Source organism: Paroedura picta, chromosome 1, assembly GCF_049243985.1.
Source record: "Paroedura picta isolate Pp20150507F chromosome 1, Ppicta_v3.0, whole genome shotgun sequence".
In the NCBI taxonomy this organism is placed as follows: domain Eukaryota; kingdom Metazoa; phylum Chordata; class Lepidosauria; order Squamata; family Gekkonidae; genus Paroedura; species Paroedura picta.
In genome coordinates, this window is record NC_135369.1 from 78,509,963 (window position 1) to 78,529,603 (window position 19,641).

At 41.1% G+C, this 19,641-nt stretch overlaps 1 protein-coding gene across 1 annotated transcript in view; it reads left to right on the plus strand.

Moving 5' to 3' along the window:
• Positions 1–19,641, plus strand: part of SMYD3 (SET and MYND domain containing 3) — a 440,651-nt gene that overhangs the window by 34,011 nt on the left and 386,999 nt on the right. The window contains exons 2-5 of the mRNA XM_077344317.1: positions 5,083–5,146; positions 9,338–9,445; positions 11,475–11,532; positions 13,774–13,910. Of these exons, the coding sequence (XP_077200432.1) occupies positions 5,083–5,146; positions 9,338–9,445; positions 11,475–11,532; positions 13,774–13,910 (367 nt within the window). The remainder of the gene's footprint in view (positions 1–5,082; positions 5,147–9,337; positions 9,446–11,474; positions 11,533–13,773; positions 13,911–19,641) is intronic.

Sequence of the window (19,641 nt, forward strand, 5' to 3'; positions counted from 1 at the left end):
TTACGATTACGATTACGATTACGATTACGATTACGATTACGATTATGATTATTTATAGCCAGCCTTCCTCCAAAGATTCAAGGCGAGTTACATAAAAATATAAATTCCATAAAATCCTATAAAATCCCCTAACCTGTATAACTCCCAAGGTACCAAGATGACCAGGTCCATCCTACCTCCCACAGTCATCTAACAAGGGGTGCAATAAAGGTTGTATAGCGGAGCCTGAGGGGGGCCTATTACTCTTACTGGCCTGGCCTCAACCACAGACCTGGCAGAAGAGCTCTGTTTTGCAGGCCCTGCAGAACTTTGTCATCTTTGTCATCTGGGCCCTCAGCTCTCCTGGGAGCTCATTCCACTAGGTTGGGGCCAGGTGTCCTGAAAAGGTCCTGGCCTGGGTCGAGGCCAGGTGTATCTCTTTGGGGCCAAGGAGCAAACATTCCCTCACAGCTCCTCTTTTCCAGGCTGAACATTCCCAAGTCCCTCAGCCTTTCCTTATAGGGCTTGGTCCCCAAGCCTCGGATCATTCTTGTCACTCTCCTCTGAACCCTCGCAAGTTTGTCCATGTCCTTTATGAGGAGAGGGCTCCAGAACTGCACACAGTACTCCAGGTGGGGTCTGAACCAATGCAGTATGCAGTGAGACTGTGACATCCTGTGATTTTGATGTGATACCTCTGTTGATACAGCCCAAGGCTACATTTGACTGCATCACAGTGTCTGCTCATATTTAGCTTACAATCCACAAATACCAGCTTGGCAAGCCAGCTTTGTGTAGTGATTAGTAGCATGGACTTCTAATCTGTTGAACTGGGTTTGATTCTGTGCTCCCCCATCAGCTGGGTGAGCTTGCGTTCGCGGCAGCACTGATAAAGCTGTTCTGACAGAGCAGTAATATCAGGGCTCTCTCAGTCTCACCTACCTCACAGGGTGCCTGTTGTGGGGAGAGGAAAAGGAAGGTGATTGGAAGCCACTCTGAGACTCCTTCTAGTAGAGAAAATGGCATACAAGAACCAACTATTCTTCTTCTTCTACACCAAGATCACGTTCACACTCCCTGCTACCTATAATAGTATCTCCCATCCCGTATGCAGGCTTCTTATTTTTGTGACCCAGATGTAGAACTCTGCACTTCTCCTTATTGAATTGTATCTTGTTCTTATTTGCCCACTTTTCCAGTATGTTCAGATCTGTTGAACTCCCTATCTTCTGGGGTGTTTGCTTCTCCTCCCAATTAGATGTCATCCACAAATTTAATCCAGATCATTAATAAAAATGTTGAAAAATACCCGACCCAGTACCGAGCTTTGTGGCACTCAGCTGCTTCCTTCATGCTGATGAAATACCATTGACAATCATCCTTTGGGTGGGGTTGTGCATACAGATAACACAAGGCAAGTGGGATCTCAAGGAGCAATGGGACAGCATGTAGGCTGAATGGCTGAAATAAAAACAGGAAAAGAACTTTGAAAGCCCCCTGTTTATTACTAACAATCAGATTCTCATAGGGTATGTGGAAACACATATGTGCTCTAAGGCTCCTCTTCTTTGCCTTCTTTGCCTGAAGGCTTCGCCCACCTCCTCCCTGTTCCTTCCCCACTGTCTCTCTCTCTCTCTCAGACGCACACATGCACATGCAGACTCCTTCTCCCACTTCCCCCTCCCTTCTCCGTCCTTCCCTCTTGTACCAGGAGGGTCATGAGAGGGAATGGGCACAGCAGCTGGCATTGGGCAGTGCTGAGTGCTGCTTGCCCCCCTGCTGAGTGCTACTTGTGCCGTTTCTGCTGCCACCAGTCGTCTTCTGTGGTTGTCCAAAGCCTCAGCCACCCACCCCGCTTCTGCCTACTTAGGGGCTCTTTTGGACCTCTGCTGTTGCCGGCACCACTGTGGCCTTTGCTGCCCCTGTTGGCTGCCTCCTTGCCTCTTCTGGTGCACTTGGGGTGGGTGAGGGTGGGATGGGACAGATGGAACTCACGTTCATGACAATTTCTATTTCCCTGAGCACATCAGAAAATGTGTTCCACATCAATAAGTTTAATTATAGTGATTTAACCTATGCTGTGGTACCATTAGTCCAGTCAAATAGATTAATGAATGAAGCATAGTGGGCGAGCAGAACCAAGGAAAGAAAACTTTATTAACTCACACTTCTAACCATGATGAGAGAGGGCATGGAAGGCTCAGAATTTCCTCTAATTTTAGTTCCATACTATGGCTTAGAAAAGGTGTTGCTAGTGCTTGTAACTGCCTGGAATGCCAGTTCTATAGATCAAGGCAAACTTGGTACAGCCCTAAGCACAGTTACACTGTGTAGAGCAGAGTTACATCCTTGAAGTCAGTGATCTTAGAAAGTTGTAACTCTGTTTAGGATTATATCAACTGAGACCTAAATTGCAAGTAATTGAAGGGGATGGTTGTGAGTTGCTGAGTTGCTACATGAAATTGGCTCGTCATATATCTGCTATCTCTGACTTGATATTAAGTGGAAAAGAAGCAAAGGGAAAAATGTTATGTCAGAAGCGGAGTAGGCTCTGTAGTCTTGCTTATCTTCATCCATCCATTTAAAGACAGTCATGTGAAATGAAAATGGGAATTAGAGCAGTCATTTGATATATTCTATGGGGACATTGCCCTCCATGCCCCCAATAACTATATGCCTGAAAGTAAATACTAAGTGCATTGCACAATATACACCTAGTGCATCCACCCCCTACACACTCCCATGCCTTTTGTTACAGCAATGGAAATTGCTTCATATACCAACAGGGTGAACTTACGTCAGTGACCATTAGGAGTTAGATTTGGTTGTCCAGTCTTTTAATTGGATGTATTTTACTATTTTTAGATATTTATATTGCATTTAATGTGATTCTATGTTGTATTTTAATTACATTGTTAGCCGCCACAAGATGCTGGTGAGGGGTAGGATACAAATAAAATAATAATAACAATAACAACAACAACTACTACTACTACTAGGACTACTACTACTACTACTAATAATTTTAAATAATTGAGTACATTCTTAATAAGCAAGCATTGATCTTGGCAGCCCAGCTGACAATTCAGTTAAACCAAAAATACTTGAATTTATCTTGAATAAATTCCATTACTTTGTATAGAGCTTGGCTGGCATAAATCCAAGAGAAACAGATGCTTATAATATGCAAATTGTTGTCACCTTGTGGTTTTTAAATTACTCAAAATACATAAATCTTGTATGTTGAATATTTCAAAATGAGTTTAGATTTCCAATTCATTTAGCTGCAGAGTAGTCCTCATTACACCTGGTGTTTACTTTTCACAAATGTTATTGCAGTAGGAATAATAGATGCCATAAATCTAAGGATTAAAGCCTTGGAGGAAGGGAGATATGCACAAAGCTTCCATTTGACTCTTCCACCCAGTTTGTACTTCTAAAAAACCAGTTCTTGTACATTTCACAGTATGAGGGAGGTATCAGGCTTTATTCAGCTAGTAATACAGTAGAAAAGAAAGATATTGTTTTCTTTTGTTTAAGTGCATCACTTTGAATAGTTGGCCGGACAGGTATAATCAATGGGCATCTGGGCTCAAAACCCTATAATACCTAGCTGCTCCTCTGTAAGTGGTACCAACTGTGCTGCTTCTCTTGAAATTTTGACAGTGCTTTCATTAATTACCACTTTATAGTCTCACAGGTAGGTGTTCTGCTCTTCCATTGGTTTCAGTGCATAATTAGAAAGTAGCATAATCAAATTTCTCTTTGATGGATGGCACAATTTTAGCTGGAGATATAATGGTAGAAAGATAATTTAGCAAACCCTGCTTCACTTTTTTAGACAAAATAGACCCAGAAAACTGCCAGCATAGGAGTCTGTTGAAGCATCTGCTAATCTGCCCAACTCAGCCACTATGGATTATGGTCATTCATTCATTCATTCATTCATTCATTCATTCATTCATTCATTTTCTAGGCTGCCCCTCTCCAAAAAATTATCATGGCAGCTTACTACAGGAGGAATAGTCTTATGCAATGAAACATTTAAAATCTTAAAATTAAACTAAAATATTACTACAGTCACTTCATCAGTTAAAACAGCTCCTTGAGCCTGATGTTACAGCAGTTCAAGAGATAAAATAATTGGCCTGAATTTGATGAGAGGAAAGGCTCAAGCAAAAGCCTTGGTGGGAGGTTAGGCGGTGCGGGGGGGGGGGGAACTTTCAGGTGGTAAGAGAGCAACCTTGGCCTCAACCAAATGCTTGCTGGAAGAGCACTGTATAGTAGAAGAAAAAAGTCTCAAGCTGGCGAAAGTAATGTAATGTTCAAAACAATATCACAGTGTTCAAAACAATTTCAAAATAGATTCCCAGGTATAGTCCATGGGTGTCTGTTGGCAGCTCATTCCACCAGACTGGAGCCAAGGCCAAAAAGGCCCTGGCTGTGGTTGAGGCCAGGCACACTTCTCTGGGGCCAGGGACAACCATCATGTTGGTATTTGCAGATCAGAGAGCTCTTTGGGGGGCGTTTATGGAGAGATGATACCTCAGGTAGAGCATATTTAATTCTCACCAAACTGGGTTTCTTTTTCACTTGTTTGTGAGAATTCCTTCATCATCCACCCAAGGTCAGCTTCTTTTCAGTTAGATATTCTAAAAGACCTTTATGGTCACCAAACCTGCAAAAATGGCATTATGAAAATTCAAGGACATATTTTACCACCTACATTTTAATTTCCTCTTTCCCTCACCTCATTTACCACAATTTACAACATGCCAAAGACGTTACACACACACACACACATTGTGGCAACAACTTTCTCTGTGATTTTCAGCCCGGCAGTTTCCACATCTAAAAACTGAAATTAAAGTAGTAAGCTTTTTCATTGACTTTTGTTAGAAGTTGGTGAGAACAGGGTTTTGTGGAACTGAAAGCCACAATCCAGAATGTTATATGGTAAGCTCCAAAGCATGTAAGGCACATTTTATGGTCTCTTCCTCCATTCCTGAAAAGTAGAGATTTGAATTCATTACTCTATAATTTGTCTCTGTAATTTGTCTCTAATGTAGAAAATATTTATTTTTTTCTCTTCCTCCTTCACAGTAAAGACCAACTTCTGAGGTGCTCTCAGTGCAAAGTTGCAAAATACTGCAATATACAGTGTCAGGTAATTATTGTTCTGAAGTTAACTATCCTTATCCATTGTTGTTCCTCTATATATTTCTGAAACAGCCTAGGGGGTGGGATATGTCCGGCTGTCCAAGTTGGAATAGGGCCAATCAGGGTGCAGCCAGCTTTGTCCTGATTGGCCCTGCCCCTGTGGCTCCCGCCCTCCGGCCCTGGACTCTAGCCTCTTTGCTCTCAGAAGCCTCAGTGCCTGGAGCCAGCAGCAGGTGAGAGGGCCCTGGGCAAAGGGAGGGCTTGCTAACAAGTGCCTGCTGACTGCCTGCTAAGGAGCTCTGTCTCGGCCCTGCTAATGAGCTGCCCAGCCCCCACCCGCCTTTAAGCAACCTTAAGCTGCATGGCCAGGGGCCAGGGGAGGGGACCCTTTCAGGGCCCGTTCTTAGGAATGGGCTTTGAAGCTAGTAAATTAATAAAGCAAACATTTTACCTTTTTTAGCTATGCATTTACTCTACTTTCATTAATTGTTAAATTATCTTAATATCTATACAATCAGTTGTGGGTAGCATAAATTGTCACCATGTGTGATGGACTGCACATTTTAAAAACTTAGAAGTGCTGTACAAACAGGATAAAACACTACAAAAGAGTAAGAATCCAGCAGCACCTTAAAGACTAAAATAAATTGTGGTAGGGTGTGTGCTTTCATGAGTTATTGCTTACTTCTTCAGAGTAAAGGTTAGATTTAGATTTATTTTATTATATAAATGAAGACCAGCAAAACATAGAGTTTGACTGTGAAGAGTTAATTCTTCACAGAAACAGCAAGCCTTAATATGATTGGTTAGCATCAGCTGAGCAGAGAATGACTTGAATGCTGAATGCTGAAGAAGAATCAGATTTCTATGTTGACTGAGTTGAGTCTGATTTCTGCCTTAGCTGAGAACAGTTTAAGAGAGATGGAGAATTGGAGGATAAATTGTAAGGAAATTTGCGAATTAGGCAAAGACTCCCATTTGGACCAAAGAAAGGGGATAGATCTTCTTGTCAAGCAGGAGGAGGCGCAGTCATGCAGGGCAAGCTGCGGGGTGAGGAAAGAGAGCTGCGGGAGCTGAACTGTTGCCCGTGTGCCTATGTGGAGCGGGCGCTGGAGAGGAGAATGGGCACCTGGCACCTGAGCTAGCAGTGCGGGCAGGAGTGGCAGCCCGCAGCAGAAGAGGAGGTAGCCGAGCTGTGACTGGCAGTTGCTGAGCTAAGCTGGGGCTGCGGGGAGGCAGCAGTGGAGTGGGATGCTCTGCATGGCGAGCAGGTGCACCTGGAGAGGCTAGGTCACAGCTGTAGGAACTGCACCGCCACTGCCTGGAGCACCAGGCTGCCGAGCTGCACCACCACCTGGAGCGCCTGGTGGGAGACTGTGCCGCGCTGGAGGCACTGCTGGAGTGGCTGGCAGCCAAGTGCAGGCGCCTGCAGGAGGAATTGCAACAATGGTGGCACTACCCTGGCCAAGCTTCTTGCCCTGCCACGACCCCTGTGGGAAGGGTTGTTCGACCCCCAAAGGGGTCCTCCTGGCCCCCAAGTTGAGAACCACTGTTCTTATTAATGGAAAAATTCCCTACCTAGTCAAACAGGGGGTTAACTCTGATGTTAGCTCTGGAGTTAACTCATGATGGGTATTGCTGTTTAAAGAGTGCTGGGCCCTGGAAAGAGTGTACCAGTCTTCTGGAAAGCAAAAGAGTCAGAGAATCCCTAAAGAAAGTTTACTGGAGTGTTTGGGAAAACACTGGAATAAAAACCTCTCAACACAAAGATTTTAAGTAACTGTAAATAGCATAAGAAACTCTTTAGCCTGAAACATCAGAGCTAAAGTCTGTGCATGTACTGATTTTACCTCAGATATCTATACTGAATTATTTCAGAAATTTTCAACTCCTGATTTCACCTGACCTTTCCGCTTTATGTTAAGTAAAATATTTTATTTTTGAATTTCAAAATGCCTTGAGTGCCATTTAAGTTGTTTAAGGAGGTTCCCAATCCTATCCTCAAAGTTTTGGACTGAGCTGACAATCAAAATATCGTACTGTGGCAGGGTTGGAGAGCCAGAGTTCTTCAGCAGAAAAGAAAACACATGACTAGGGCAGCTCAGTCAGTAAAGGGAAATCTTGCCTCTGAGGGAGGGAAGTGAACAAGACCATGCCAGGTATTTTTAAAGTGCAATTATCCACATTATTCCATGATTTCTGGGTCATTATGTATAAATGAGTTTTAGCCTTAGAATTTCAGTAGTACTTTGCATTCATGATGCAAACATAGAACTAATACTTAACTGTATTTTGTTCTTCAAAAACTGTAGTGAAAAACTTTTCTTTTTGTCTGCAGTATTCAGCTATTTTGTTTTAAACTGACTGCTGGGGGCTTTAATGTTCTGAGTAACTTTTTGTGAGCCAAGTCTTTTCCCTTAAATTCCGCATAGTTAACTAATACAGTCTACTATAATAGGACAGGTGCATTACAAGGGAACTAAATATAAAATGGACATCCTGCTTAGAGCTGTTCTTTCTTCATTGTTTTGTAAATAATTTCTCCATTTCCCTTAAACCTGCATTTGTGCTTCTGGAATTTTTGTCTCCTAAGCTCTGCCTATTGCATCTCAGTATCCTTGGGAGAAAATACCTGAATAGCAATTCTTGATATACTTCTGAGTAGTTCCCCAGCCCAGACAAGTCAAGTTAGAAGAATCATTATTCCCCTGACATTAGCTAATCTGAAGTCAAATATCTGCCAAGTTAAACCCCTGGGAAAAGGGGGAAACTTTCTAAGTAAGGTACAGTAGAATAGCACATGTACTTCTACATAGTCCCCCCCCCCTTTTAAGTATGTATGACCTTGTTAGTTTCTAAAACAGGAATGTTTTTCTCATTTCTAGTCTATAATTATTTACTTGCGAATGAATTCCAGCTGGCATAAGATGATAAAGATGTGATGCCAATCCCTTTCTAGTGTGAAATGCACCACAAAGATCAGAAGAATGAGACACATTATTTGTGTGATGTTGCATTTTACATTTCATCACTCTCTGCTGATGTTACTAGCAATGCAAAACTGTGGATCATTTTGATGTCTTTTCTAGCATATTGAACATCTTTTCTAGTATTTATTTTTGGAATTGTGTCAGATAAATGCTAGCTTCAAAGAACATTTTTTGTTAGTTGAGAAAAACATACCAGTACAGCTGCATTATTCAGGATGATGTTCTAATGATTACTGGCATGACTGTTTCTTTAGGATTAGAGAAATTGGATTCATATAGGGTTGGTTTTTTTAATTTGATGTATACTCTGTGTTGTTGTTATAGTCAAACATGCCTGTTTGTCTCTTTGTGTGACTCCATATCTAAAAACTTCAATCAGAATTTTTAGTGCAACATAAGAAAACAAACAAACCAGAGAAGTCTGTAGGCTTCATAGAAGGCTGCCAAGGGGTAGTCAACATTAATGCTGAATGTAAATATTTGGAACAGAGGATTACTGATTTTATAGGGCTAGAATCAGTGTTGCAGTACCCAGTGCTAATGTAGTCTGATGCAGGTAGCCAAAGGGCAATGTTACAGGTACTACCTTGACAAGGGCAGGGCATATTTTAAATTTTTTTATTAGATTTCTTATCCGCTGCTCTTGAGATCGTCTCATGGCGGGTTACAATAAAATAAACCCCACATACCGTATTTGCTGGCGTATAAGACGACTGGGCGTATAAGACGACCCCCCAACATTTCCACTCAAAATATAGAGTTTGTTACATTATATTACAGTACTATGGGCCACTATGGGCAGCTATGTCTATCCCAACTGAAGTGCACCTGGCGTATAAGACGACCCCCCCACTTGGAGGCATGTTTTTCAGGGGGGAAAAGTAGTCTTATACGCCAGCAAATACTGTAAGTTAAAAACGTTAAAACAGCACATGTCCTTGGTGAGAAAAATAAAAAGTAAATAAAAAATCCACCCCAGATCCTCCCTCCTCCCCTCACCCCTCCCAGTGCCTCAGGGCAAAACTTCCAGGGGTGCCAATTATACTTAATCCAATCAGTCTTAACATAGTTCTTAATACAGTTCTTAAGTGTAGTAGAGTACCATCTGATTCTGTAGAGCTTTTAACTCTGGTTTGTCTTATCCTGTCTGAGCTATTAAATAAATGTCATTAATATATGTTGTATAAATAATTTTTATTAAATTGCAGAAAGAAGCATGGCAGGATCATAAACGAGAATGCAAGTGCATTAAGAATATTGATCCCAACTTTCCCCCAGATTCAGTGAGGCTTGTTGGCAGGATTATTTTCAAGCTAGTAAGTAAATTTCCTGTTTGTGACCTTTACAGTGATGGATTCCCTAACCTGGTTGAAATGGTAGTTGATTTTTCTAGTATCACTAGCAGTGTAATCCTAAACCGAGTTGTACCCATTGAAGTCAATAGATTTAGAAAGGTGTGAACATTAAGGCTTATGCTGTAAGAGTTCTAGTTGTGCTTGATGTCACTGTTGGGGGGCGGGGTTTAGGCTGGAAGAACCACTGGCCACTGAAACTTCACTAGACATTAACCTAATGAAGTAAAAAGTCTCTTCTATGCCATTCTATCACTCTAAGATGGTTGTTTTTTCCTGCCAACACAGACAGTTGGGGAACATGTTTATGTATTATTCCAAATATATACTTGAACCCTGGGATAACTGTGCAAACGGAGAGTGAAACAGAGCAAAATAAAATGTAAAAAGCAGTAAGTTTATAAAGTTCAGTCTATGCTGGTATATTATTTAGCAGTAAATTGAGTGAGCTTCTTCAGAACTTGCTCTTAATATTGGAATGGCTCAAAATGGTGCATCTAAGGTTGCCTTTACAGTTTTGTGCAATATGTTCCTAGGCTGATACCATTTCCAAAATTTTATGTTTGCTCTGTAGTTCTGAAACGCGCACAGCTAAAATATTTACAAAAGATTGGTTCACAGAAGGTAATTTCTTAAATCTCACAAATGCAGCATCTTAAGAAGAAAACATTTGTAACAATGATTGGTTGGTTAGTGTTAAAAAAAATTATACCTTCTTTCCAGGGAGTAGAAAGTGTATGAAGTACATTTTGCAGAACTGATATGAAATCAAGAACATAAAGTAGATTGCAGTATTTTAAAACCTTAACAGTGGAAGTTTCTCTGTTACGGATGTGACTCTCAGTATACAGCAGTAGCAACGGAGCTTCCCCATAGCAGGCTTCCATGTAGTTTCCTTGCAATGGCCATCCTTCCTCCCCCGAGGGCACTGGAGCTTTTCCCATTTTTGGAAAAAAAAACAGCAGCTGAATACCGTAATATTGATACCATGTTATATGTGTAACAGATTCTCTGAATCCCCAGTTTTTATTAAAGAGTAAGTTTCTAGCCCCTTGTATTGCAGAGGTATGCCTTTCCCTGAAATCTCTGCAATGGAGAGGACTAGGGACTTACTTTTTTTTAAAGGAAAACTGGGAATTCAGAGAACCAGTTGCATAAACTGATATAAAAAGATCCCTGAATGGTAGGGCAAGAAAACGGCCACTGGGGGAATGGCTGCCATGTGCATGGGAAAATCCACACTTTCCCACCAGCACTGAAGTCATACAAGCTTTACTGTGATCTTTCCTAAAACTCTTCAGTAAAGGATTTTTGGAAATGATTGCAAAAATACAGGAAAACTTCAGGAACAGCACAAATGCATGAATGTACCATGATGTTTTGGGTCGGTGGGGAAAAATCTGCTTCCCAAGAGCAATGAACTCAGGGAAGATAACCCCGAGTTAGTTGTAGTTGTAAATTTCCTGCATTCTACAGGGGTTGTATTAGATGACCCTGGAGGTCCCTTGCAACTCTATGATTCTTACCCACGTGGAAAGGGTCAGTATCTTCAAAAATTTGAACAACAATGAATGTCTTTGGTAATGTATATTTACTTTCTTTTGAACTTGTCCATTGGGTTTTCATGGCAAAGAAACTGGAGTGGTTTGCCATTTCCTTCTCCAGTGGAGCACCTTTTGTCAGAGGTCTCTGCTATGACCTGTCTGTCTTGGGTGGCCCTGCACGGCATAGCTCATAGCTTCACTGAGCTACGCAAGCCCTCTTGCCACGACAAGGCAGCGATTCTTGAAAAGGGGGGCCGCAATCCTTGAAGGCCTGGAGGATCATTGTCCATGGGGTCGTGATGGGTCGGACACGACTTTGCACCTAATAACAACACCAAATTTACTTTCTGCATATGGGTACAGTGTTGGGATTAGCTGAGTTTATTTTACATTTCTTATAATCATTTCTTATTTCATACTTACCCTTATTATTTTTGGGTTATTAATAGCTAAGACAATCAACGTGCCCATCTGAGGAACTTTACTCTTTTTCTGATCTTCAGTCAAGTAAGTAGATGCCAAAATTATTTTTGTAAATGCTTGGCTCTTTTGGCCTGTATTGTGCAGCTGGCTTCCTTCTGAGGACAACTGTAAAGCATTAGTGGGGTTGAGTAGAACTGGAGTATATATATAATAACTGGTGGTACAAAATAGATATCAAAGAACTTTGGTGGGGGCAAATAGAGTTGGCATTATACACTGGTAGTACTTTACTTTCTAGAGATAAAGTCTGTTTTATTTTGTAGGTGGAGCAGGCTTCTGGAAGCTACAGCAGCATGAATCCACCTATGTACTATTTATGTTATATGTAAATTTATTAACAGCCACTCCTGGCCACGCTGGCTTGAGGTGGTTTACAATAAAACCCATAACAACAGAATAAAATAGACTATTAACAGCATAATCTCATCTAGTCCCTCCCAACCCACCAGTCCAAACCCAGTTCATAGATATGCTTTATAAGTTCAGCAAGACAAAGGTTTATGTGTCTTAATTACCATTCTCATAGATAATAATGTACATGTAATTTTAAAATTGTTTTTGTTCTGTTTTTGTCCTGTTGAAAAACATTTATACATGTGCACAGATGGCAGCAAAGAAGCTCAAAGGTGCTTTTAGTATCACAAGTGAAAATGGTCGACATGTCCTATTCGTAGTTACACTTTTCATTTGTTTCATCTTTGAGACAAGGGAATGGAACAGCTTCAGTTTCTAAAAACCAGATAATTAAAACAATTCATTTATGTGATTTTATTTCCGTTCTTACTTCTTTTGGCTTTAGTTTGAGGTAGGAAGGTACGCATCTGATTGCCATGAAAAATCCTGTGAGGCACCCTCCCCACAGCAATGGTTAATTCTGGCATCCTGGCTAAATTCCAGTTCAGATAATTGCATTCTGGCTTTGAATCTCTAAAGTCTCCCTGAAGTTCTTGATGGAGAACAATATCCTTGTTTGCATCTGTCTTGAGGTGCAATGTCCCCCAACTAGCTTGCACTTTTAAACAGTTGCTGGTTTCCATGACAGAAGTAACCTTCCTTACTCTTAACCAAGTTAATAAATTCTACAATATGCATTCTGATCCTTTCAGCTAAATAGTTCTTTATAATATTATTCTCTTAAAATGTGAAAACAGAAAAAGAAAGAGCTTGTTAAGAGTCATTTTGGGGGGAAGCAGTAATGCAAGTAAGTACTTATTTATTCTTTTCTCCTGAGAAGAGTATATTTCCTTAATGTTCTTTCCTCCTGTTCCCAAAGACAATTCGAAGTAAGGACAGAAAATACCCTCCCATCTCTTGACAGCATAGTATACAATTTCAGTGGGAGCTGTTAGTGTGCAAGTACATGAGTAAGCTGCACCAAGCACAGGAGAAGGACTGGACGGGGAAGTGAGGAGCATGCGTAGTCCTTCAGTTGCCCCTTCCTTGCTAAAGGAAGATGGGAAGATTGCAGAGAAAACTCCTTTAGTTTTTGTAGTGAGAAATATTGGGCAGTTACCTGTCCTAGAGCCATTGTTTTCAGGTAGGGTGTCAGAAGAATTGACTCAACAAGATCTTAAGTTCTAGGGCTGGTGGAAAAATTATAAATTTAGAAGTCCCTGAGTTTTGATAGCACATACTTGGAGGTTGTTAAGGAAGTCAGAAACAAAACAGATCACATCTTAACAAGTGGATGCATCATATGGGCCCCTGCTCTTCAAGGTACTATCCTGATTATGAACTTTATGCTGCTAGGTTAAATGCATGCTTTGCTTTGTATTGTCTGAGAACTGGTTTGAAGGAAGAAATCAATATCATTCCTCTCTCAATGAGGAAGAGATTTTGCAGGATAAATATTTATTTTTTTATTTAGATGTTTATTTTACCCTCTCTTGGCAGACTCAGGGGGGATCACAGCATAATTAGAATCACATACAATTCTAATATAAAATCTAATTTAGATTAATATTTCCAAAGTAAATTAATATTGTTCTTTTCACTAAATGTATTCAACTGGCTGTTGTTTTTTTGCAGTTTGACACTATCTCTCCTTGCACATCTGTTTTAGTTATGAGCTTTTGTCTTTCAGTCACATACCATTTGTCTGATTTGATAGTGACAACTTGGTGGTGAGAGGCAACTGTCAAAAATAAAGTGCTGTGTCCCCATGTACTCATGGATTAGAAACAAAGACTACAAAGCTGCCACTGGAGAGTTCAAAGACATTGGCAGAATATTGTTAATGCCTTGCTGTACATTGTCTCCCTTAAGATTTTGAAAAGTTAAGTGAAGAAATGAAAGAAGGTCTTGGGTATCTCACGAGGGCATTGCAGATGTATTTGAAGGTGGAGATCCACAATGATTCTCATCTACCGCCTGGCCTAGATGTTTTGCAGACCTTCGCAAAAGTAAGTGTTAACTTGATGCCTGACAAATCTGTTAATTAGCCTTTCTCTTAATGTGGTTTTGCTTTCGTGAAAGAAAGCCATGCCAAACCCTAACATACTGCTACTTCCATAATTAAATTCCCTGCCAAGGAATGGTAGCCTTTCCATTTGACATGACTGCCGCCTAAATTAAAAACAAAGAATTCAGACTGCTGGCATATTAAAAAATGGCAATGGTATAAAGTCCTGATATTGAAAAATGACTTGAGATGATTAAAGAAAAAACTGTGTTGCTTTCTTGAAAGATGATCTTACATTTTATGCATTGCTTTTCTTTCCAAAACTGGCAAATATAATCTGCTTGCAGATACATTTATATGCTGGGTTGTCATATACCAGCATCTGAAGTATATTGTACCAGACACCTGTACGTTCCAGGATTATCTGTGTTTGGCGATTTTTCCTCCTGCTTGGCACATCATCTAACTCAGTTGTTTCCAGCCTTTACGAGCATGAGGATCTTTTTTTAACATCACAAATACTTGTGGATCCCTGCATGATAGTAGTCCTCGTAGTTGTACTTAATCCTTTGATTGAGAAAATGCAAAATGACAAAAAGGTACAATGAATTCAGTAAAACTTTAAATGAATTTATATCCTTATTTTTATTTATTTAGTATTTGATTTCTATACCGCCACTTGCCATAGCCTCGCGGTGGTTTACACATAGAATTCTAAAACAATAATACCTCAATAAAATCCCCATTAAAATAACAACTACAACGGCGACCATAATCTTTTATTAATCACAATTTGAAAAGCAATAGTACATATCTGTGTGAGATATATTTATTCTGTCTATAGAAGGTATGTTTACTTTTTTCTTCTACCAAGTTGTTTAAGGAGATGGCTGCTGATGCTGTTTTACAGATTTTAGAAAGTGCAGATCTGGTTGAACCAATTAAAGTTTCAACCTGGTTGCATTTACATTTCAATGCAACAAGTACATAAAATCCACATTGACAAACATATGTTGTGGGAAGAGGCATTAAGTACTTCACTGGGGTTGGAGGAATAGTCTGCCATGTGTGTTCAGCTGCAGCTCTTTTCCACAGCTGATGAGGTGGTGATTGCTAATCTAAGTGGCAATTTTAAATGAGAAGTCTAGTGGTACGTTGAGTCAGAGTCAGAATAATTAAATGGTTTGTTCCTGATCAGATGTTGACAGTGCCATAAACCTGCCCTGTGTCTATGTGTTCTTATGCAGGTGTTGCATATTCATATGTATGTAAAGTGTATTCCTCGTCATTGTGCCACCACTCCAGGTCATGAATCCACCCTCCCACGCTACCAATGACTTGTGGAACCCTGGTAGAGGCTGCCTCTGAGCAAGTACAAAGGGCAGAGTTTCCTAATAACTCTAGCTCTCCCCTGTGCTTGTGTGTCTAAATGTGAGTCAGTGATTTAAGGCACTCAGGAAGGAATTGAATCTCAGTGTTCTCTATTAAGCATGAAAATTCATTATTACTATAGATTTTGCTATAGGACAAGACAGGAAAAACATTCTATTGTATCGGTAGGCTTTCAGAACAAATAAAAATAGCAGAAAAATATGACAGCAAGCTAAACTTAACAACGGAAGAGTTACCTCTGACCCTACCCCTCCTGGATGAGTGTGGAAATCCTGACCCCACCTGCTCCTTGCAGGGAAATCCAGCCTCCAGCATTTGAACAAAAACTAGTGGATGTTAGCCATCTGTTAACCTTTCTGCCTTTGCTGGCGGGAAACTTCTATCCAAGTGTGGAAATTCATCACTGATCTGTTGGTGCATTTTATGACTCTCTTCCCTGGGAAAATCAATGGTGCCAGGATCCTGTGAACTCCTTGATGCACTTCAAAGCACCTCCAAATCAAAACAGCTAGCATAATTTAAGAATGCCTTTAAATGTTGTGTACTGTGATAAGGCGAGAAATGTATTTTGGACACATTCTTCACTGCGTCACATAGAACAACTTTGAGCTCTGGTACTCCAGAGGGGCTTTATGTTGATTCCTTAAACCTCCACCTGTTTCACAATTTGCTTTTTATATGAACATGCTACTGAAGAACAAATGAGATATAGGCACATGTTATTTCCTTCATCAAACTGGTATTTTAGGAACGTATAACAATAGATGGGGAAGCTATTGTTTGTCTGAGCATGACTCCACCTCCCCTATACTTATCAGGCTGCCCTGTATTGATCAGGGTGCCCCACTGCACTGAAGCTGCTAGTCTGCGACAGGTTGCCTGATCCAGGCCTGGACCTTTCTGGGCTAATGGAGATGTGGTAGGGGCTGGAAAAGCCAATTGATGGGGGTACAAGAAAGCTGCTGGCAAAACAGTGGCACTCCTACTGTCTAAATTTTCAGAATCATCATACTTATAAGTTTGCCTAAGTTTACAGTCTACTTATATCTGGTATCTGATTATATCTGGTATGTGTATATAACCACACTAAAATGCACACCTGGCTAGTCATTCAATATACTTTCTGATGCAGCTGTCCAAGTAAACTCTCATAGTACTAACAAAATATGTGGCAGGGCATGACCTTTCATGAATCGCTGCTTGCTGCTTCTTGCATCTATCTTCAGACACTAGTTCTTTTCTACTGCTACAGACAAACATGGCTACTCATCTTGATCTATCTCACAATACTGATAGCATGGAACAAAAAGAAGTCCGCTGGGCCCACCCCATCTTATGCTCCACTGCCAATGGGGTGTGTGGCCACAGGCAGCAGCACATGGCCCTCAAGTAAGTGCATTGTGAGGCATCACTGCCCAACATCCTCCCTCATCTTCCCTCCCCCCACTGCAAGTGGTGCTCCTGTTTAAAGCAGATAGCTGCATTAAGTAAAGTACTGTTGGCTGTTTTAGTACAAATCTTTGCCTTTCTTCTTTTGCCTTTCATCCGCGCATGCACGAAAGTGCCGCGCATGCACGATTTCGGCCACGCATGGCGCATGTGCGCATGCGCACCCTGATTCCCTCTCCCCCCTCGCAGTAAGAAGCTTCCCGGGCCGCAAGCTTGCGGCCCGGGAAGTTTTTTACTGCGGGGGAGGGCGGGGAGAGGGAGCCGTGGCCCGGCGCCAAAGCCTTCGCGGCCCGGCACCAGGCCGCGGCCCGCAGGTTGGGGACCACTGGATTAGAGGATCTAATCCGATTTAAACATACTTTTTGAATTTTACAAAATATTTCTGTATTCTTTCTGTATTTTCTATGCCATATTTTATATACTGACCTTCTGATTTTTTCTGTGGAAGGCATGTATTAACTTTGCAGTGAACAAGAAATACCATCTACAATCCCATTGAAACTGTTCAAGGATAGCATTAAAAAACTCTCAGGGGTGGCTCATAGGTTTACAAGCAGTCAATAGTATAAAGACTCTGTTTTTCTGGCTTTGTCCATTATCTTTTCAAGTTCAATAGTTTTTTGTGCTGCAGCTAAACTCCTTTGTGGAGGGTGGGGGTGTTCAATCTCCTTTGCTCGCTACGGAAATTCACATTTGATGCAGGAACTTCAATAACACAGACAATACTTTTTATTGAGATGACATTGCAGGAAAAGGATCTGTTCAGTGGAGAAGCTTGCTCAAAAAAACAAAAACAAAACAAAACCACCCCCAAAATTCCTTGCTATAGGTTGACCTGGATCATTATGTTATCTGTTCCACTTAATATTTCTGGTAAGGGGTTGAAGGAAGAGCTGGTCTCATGGCTTAAGTGCCACTCAGCGCTTAACACCCACTCACGGCAGCTGTCCCGCCCTTGAGTGCCTCTTCCTCCAACCAGCTCGCCTGTCTGTCCAGCGGCCAGCCAATCACGTTCCATCCCCCACCCTTGACTATCCTCTGAGGTTCAGTGGCTGCAGATCCCTGCCGCATGAGAGCTGCCCCTGCCAGTGAGTTCCCTTCCTAGGAGCTTCTAGCCTGCAGCCTTTCCAGGTCCTTGGGGGAGGTATAGGCCATCCACTGAGTTCTTCCACCCCCGCCCCGCAACTAGTGCCTGTTGTATTCTTATTTGCCTCTCTTGTATCATATCATTTACTACAAATCAAATTTAGTTTAGTTTTATTGTTACACACAAGACCCCCTCCCCCATATTTATAACGTTATCACAAAACTCAGAAACATTTCAGGCCACAGTGTTATAGCAAAATATTAGATACCATTTCTCATGTGAGTAGGATCAGGGGTTTATCGTATCTCTAATTCTAAAGTGGGCCATAGAATATGGATTAATAGATAACAAAATGGAGCTCAGGACAGATAAGGAGAATTTCTCTATGAACCTGAAAGAAGTCCGAAGATGACAGAAAAATTTGAAATTATACACACACACACGCAGAGAGAGAGAGAGAGAGAGAGAGAGGAGAGTTAAAATTCCTACTACTGAACTCTCAGTTGCCATTTTGGAGGTTGCTAGGTATTGTTGAACCTTCCAAGTTTTTGGTTTGTAAAGCAAAGCCATGGAGAGGGAGCAAAGGTGAACTTGGAAGCCAAAAAGACTGTGGAAAGGATCTTTGTTACCTTTCTGATCATGTTTCCTGATGGAGGAAGACTTGCCAAGAACACACCTGGTGATGACACACTGGACTTTTCCCAGAGAGAGTCTGCCAGGAAGGATGGAAAAGGGAAGACAGGGAAGACTGGTTGGTTGGTGGAAGAAAAGAAGGGAGGAGGTAGAGGAGAGGACTGCCATGAAGGGGAAAGAGGAAATAGTGGAGGAGGGGATGCAGGGGAAAAGGAGATGCCACCCACAAGCCCTTGCATGTCCCTGCTTGTATGACTATATTTACAATTCACAGCATTCAATAAGCTCTCAGTTCTTACACATTGTAGACTCTAAATGTCTCTTGATTAATAACAGCTAATTTCAGAAAGATTATCAAATGATTATCATTTTATTTTATTTTTTGAAATTTTAAAATTCATTTTGAAGGAAAGAGATAAGAATGAAAAAGCTACAATTTAGCCATATAGCTTAGCAGTATTTCTAATTTCTAATAGTACTTATTACAACAAATAGTTGTTTTTTTTTGATAGTGCAAAAAACGCTTCCAGCACTCTAGAAATATTTCTGGTGATTCTCTGTGTAATAAACTTGTTAATTTTGCCATTGGTGGAAATTGTCATAGTTTATTTGTCCATGCCTCCATTCCTGGCAACCGTGGTTGTTTCCATCTCTGCTACCATAAGTCTGGCTGCTGCTGCTTTGTGAAAGAGGAATTCTCAGTAGATTTGGTAGAAGAAAACATTACATAAATTTAGCATGAATTGGAAATCTACATTTCATGATACTCTGCATCAAACTATGAATTTTTACCTGAAAATTTTGAATTACCTCACAAGACTACAGCATGTGGTCAAACAAACCAATTGTCCTTTGGCATCTCCAACATTTACCACCTGATTTCTGTAACATACCTAACACCTTTAGGGAGAACATACCACCTGTAGAACATCTTATATCAGCTCTCTGGAAATGATTCAGTTGTTGTTGTTGTTAGTTGCGAAGTCGTGTCTGACCTATTGCGACCCTAATGATCCTCCAGGCCTTCCTGTCCTCTATGCTCGCACTGACTGCTTCAGGGACTCCATCCAGCCACCTCATTCTCTGTTGTCCCCTTCTTCTTTTGCCCTCAATCTCTCCCAGCATTAGGCTCTTCTCCAGGGAGTCCTTCCTTCTCATGAGGTGGCCAAAG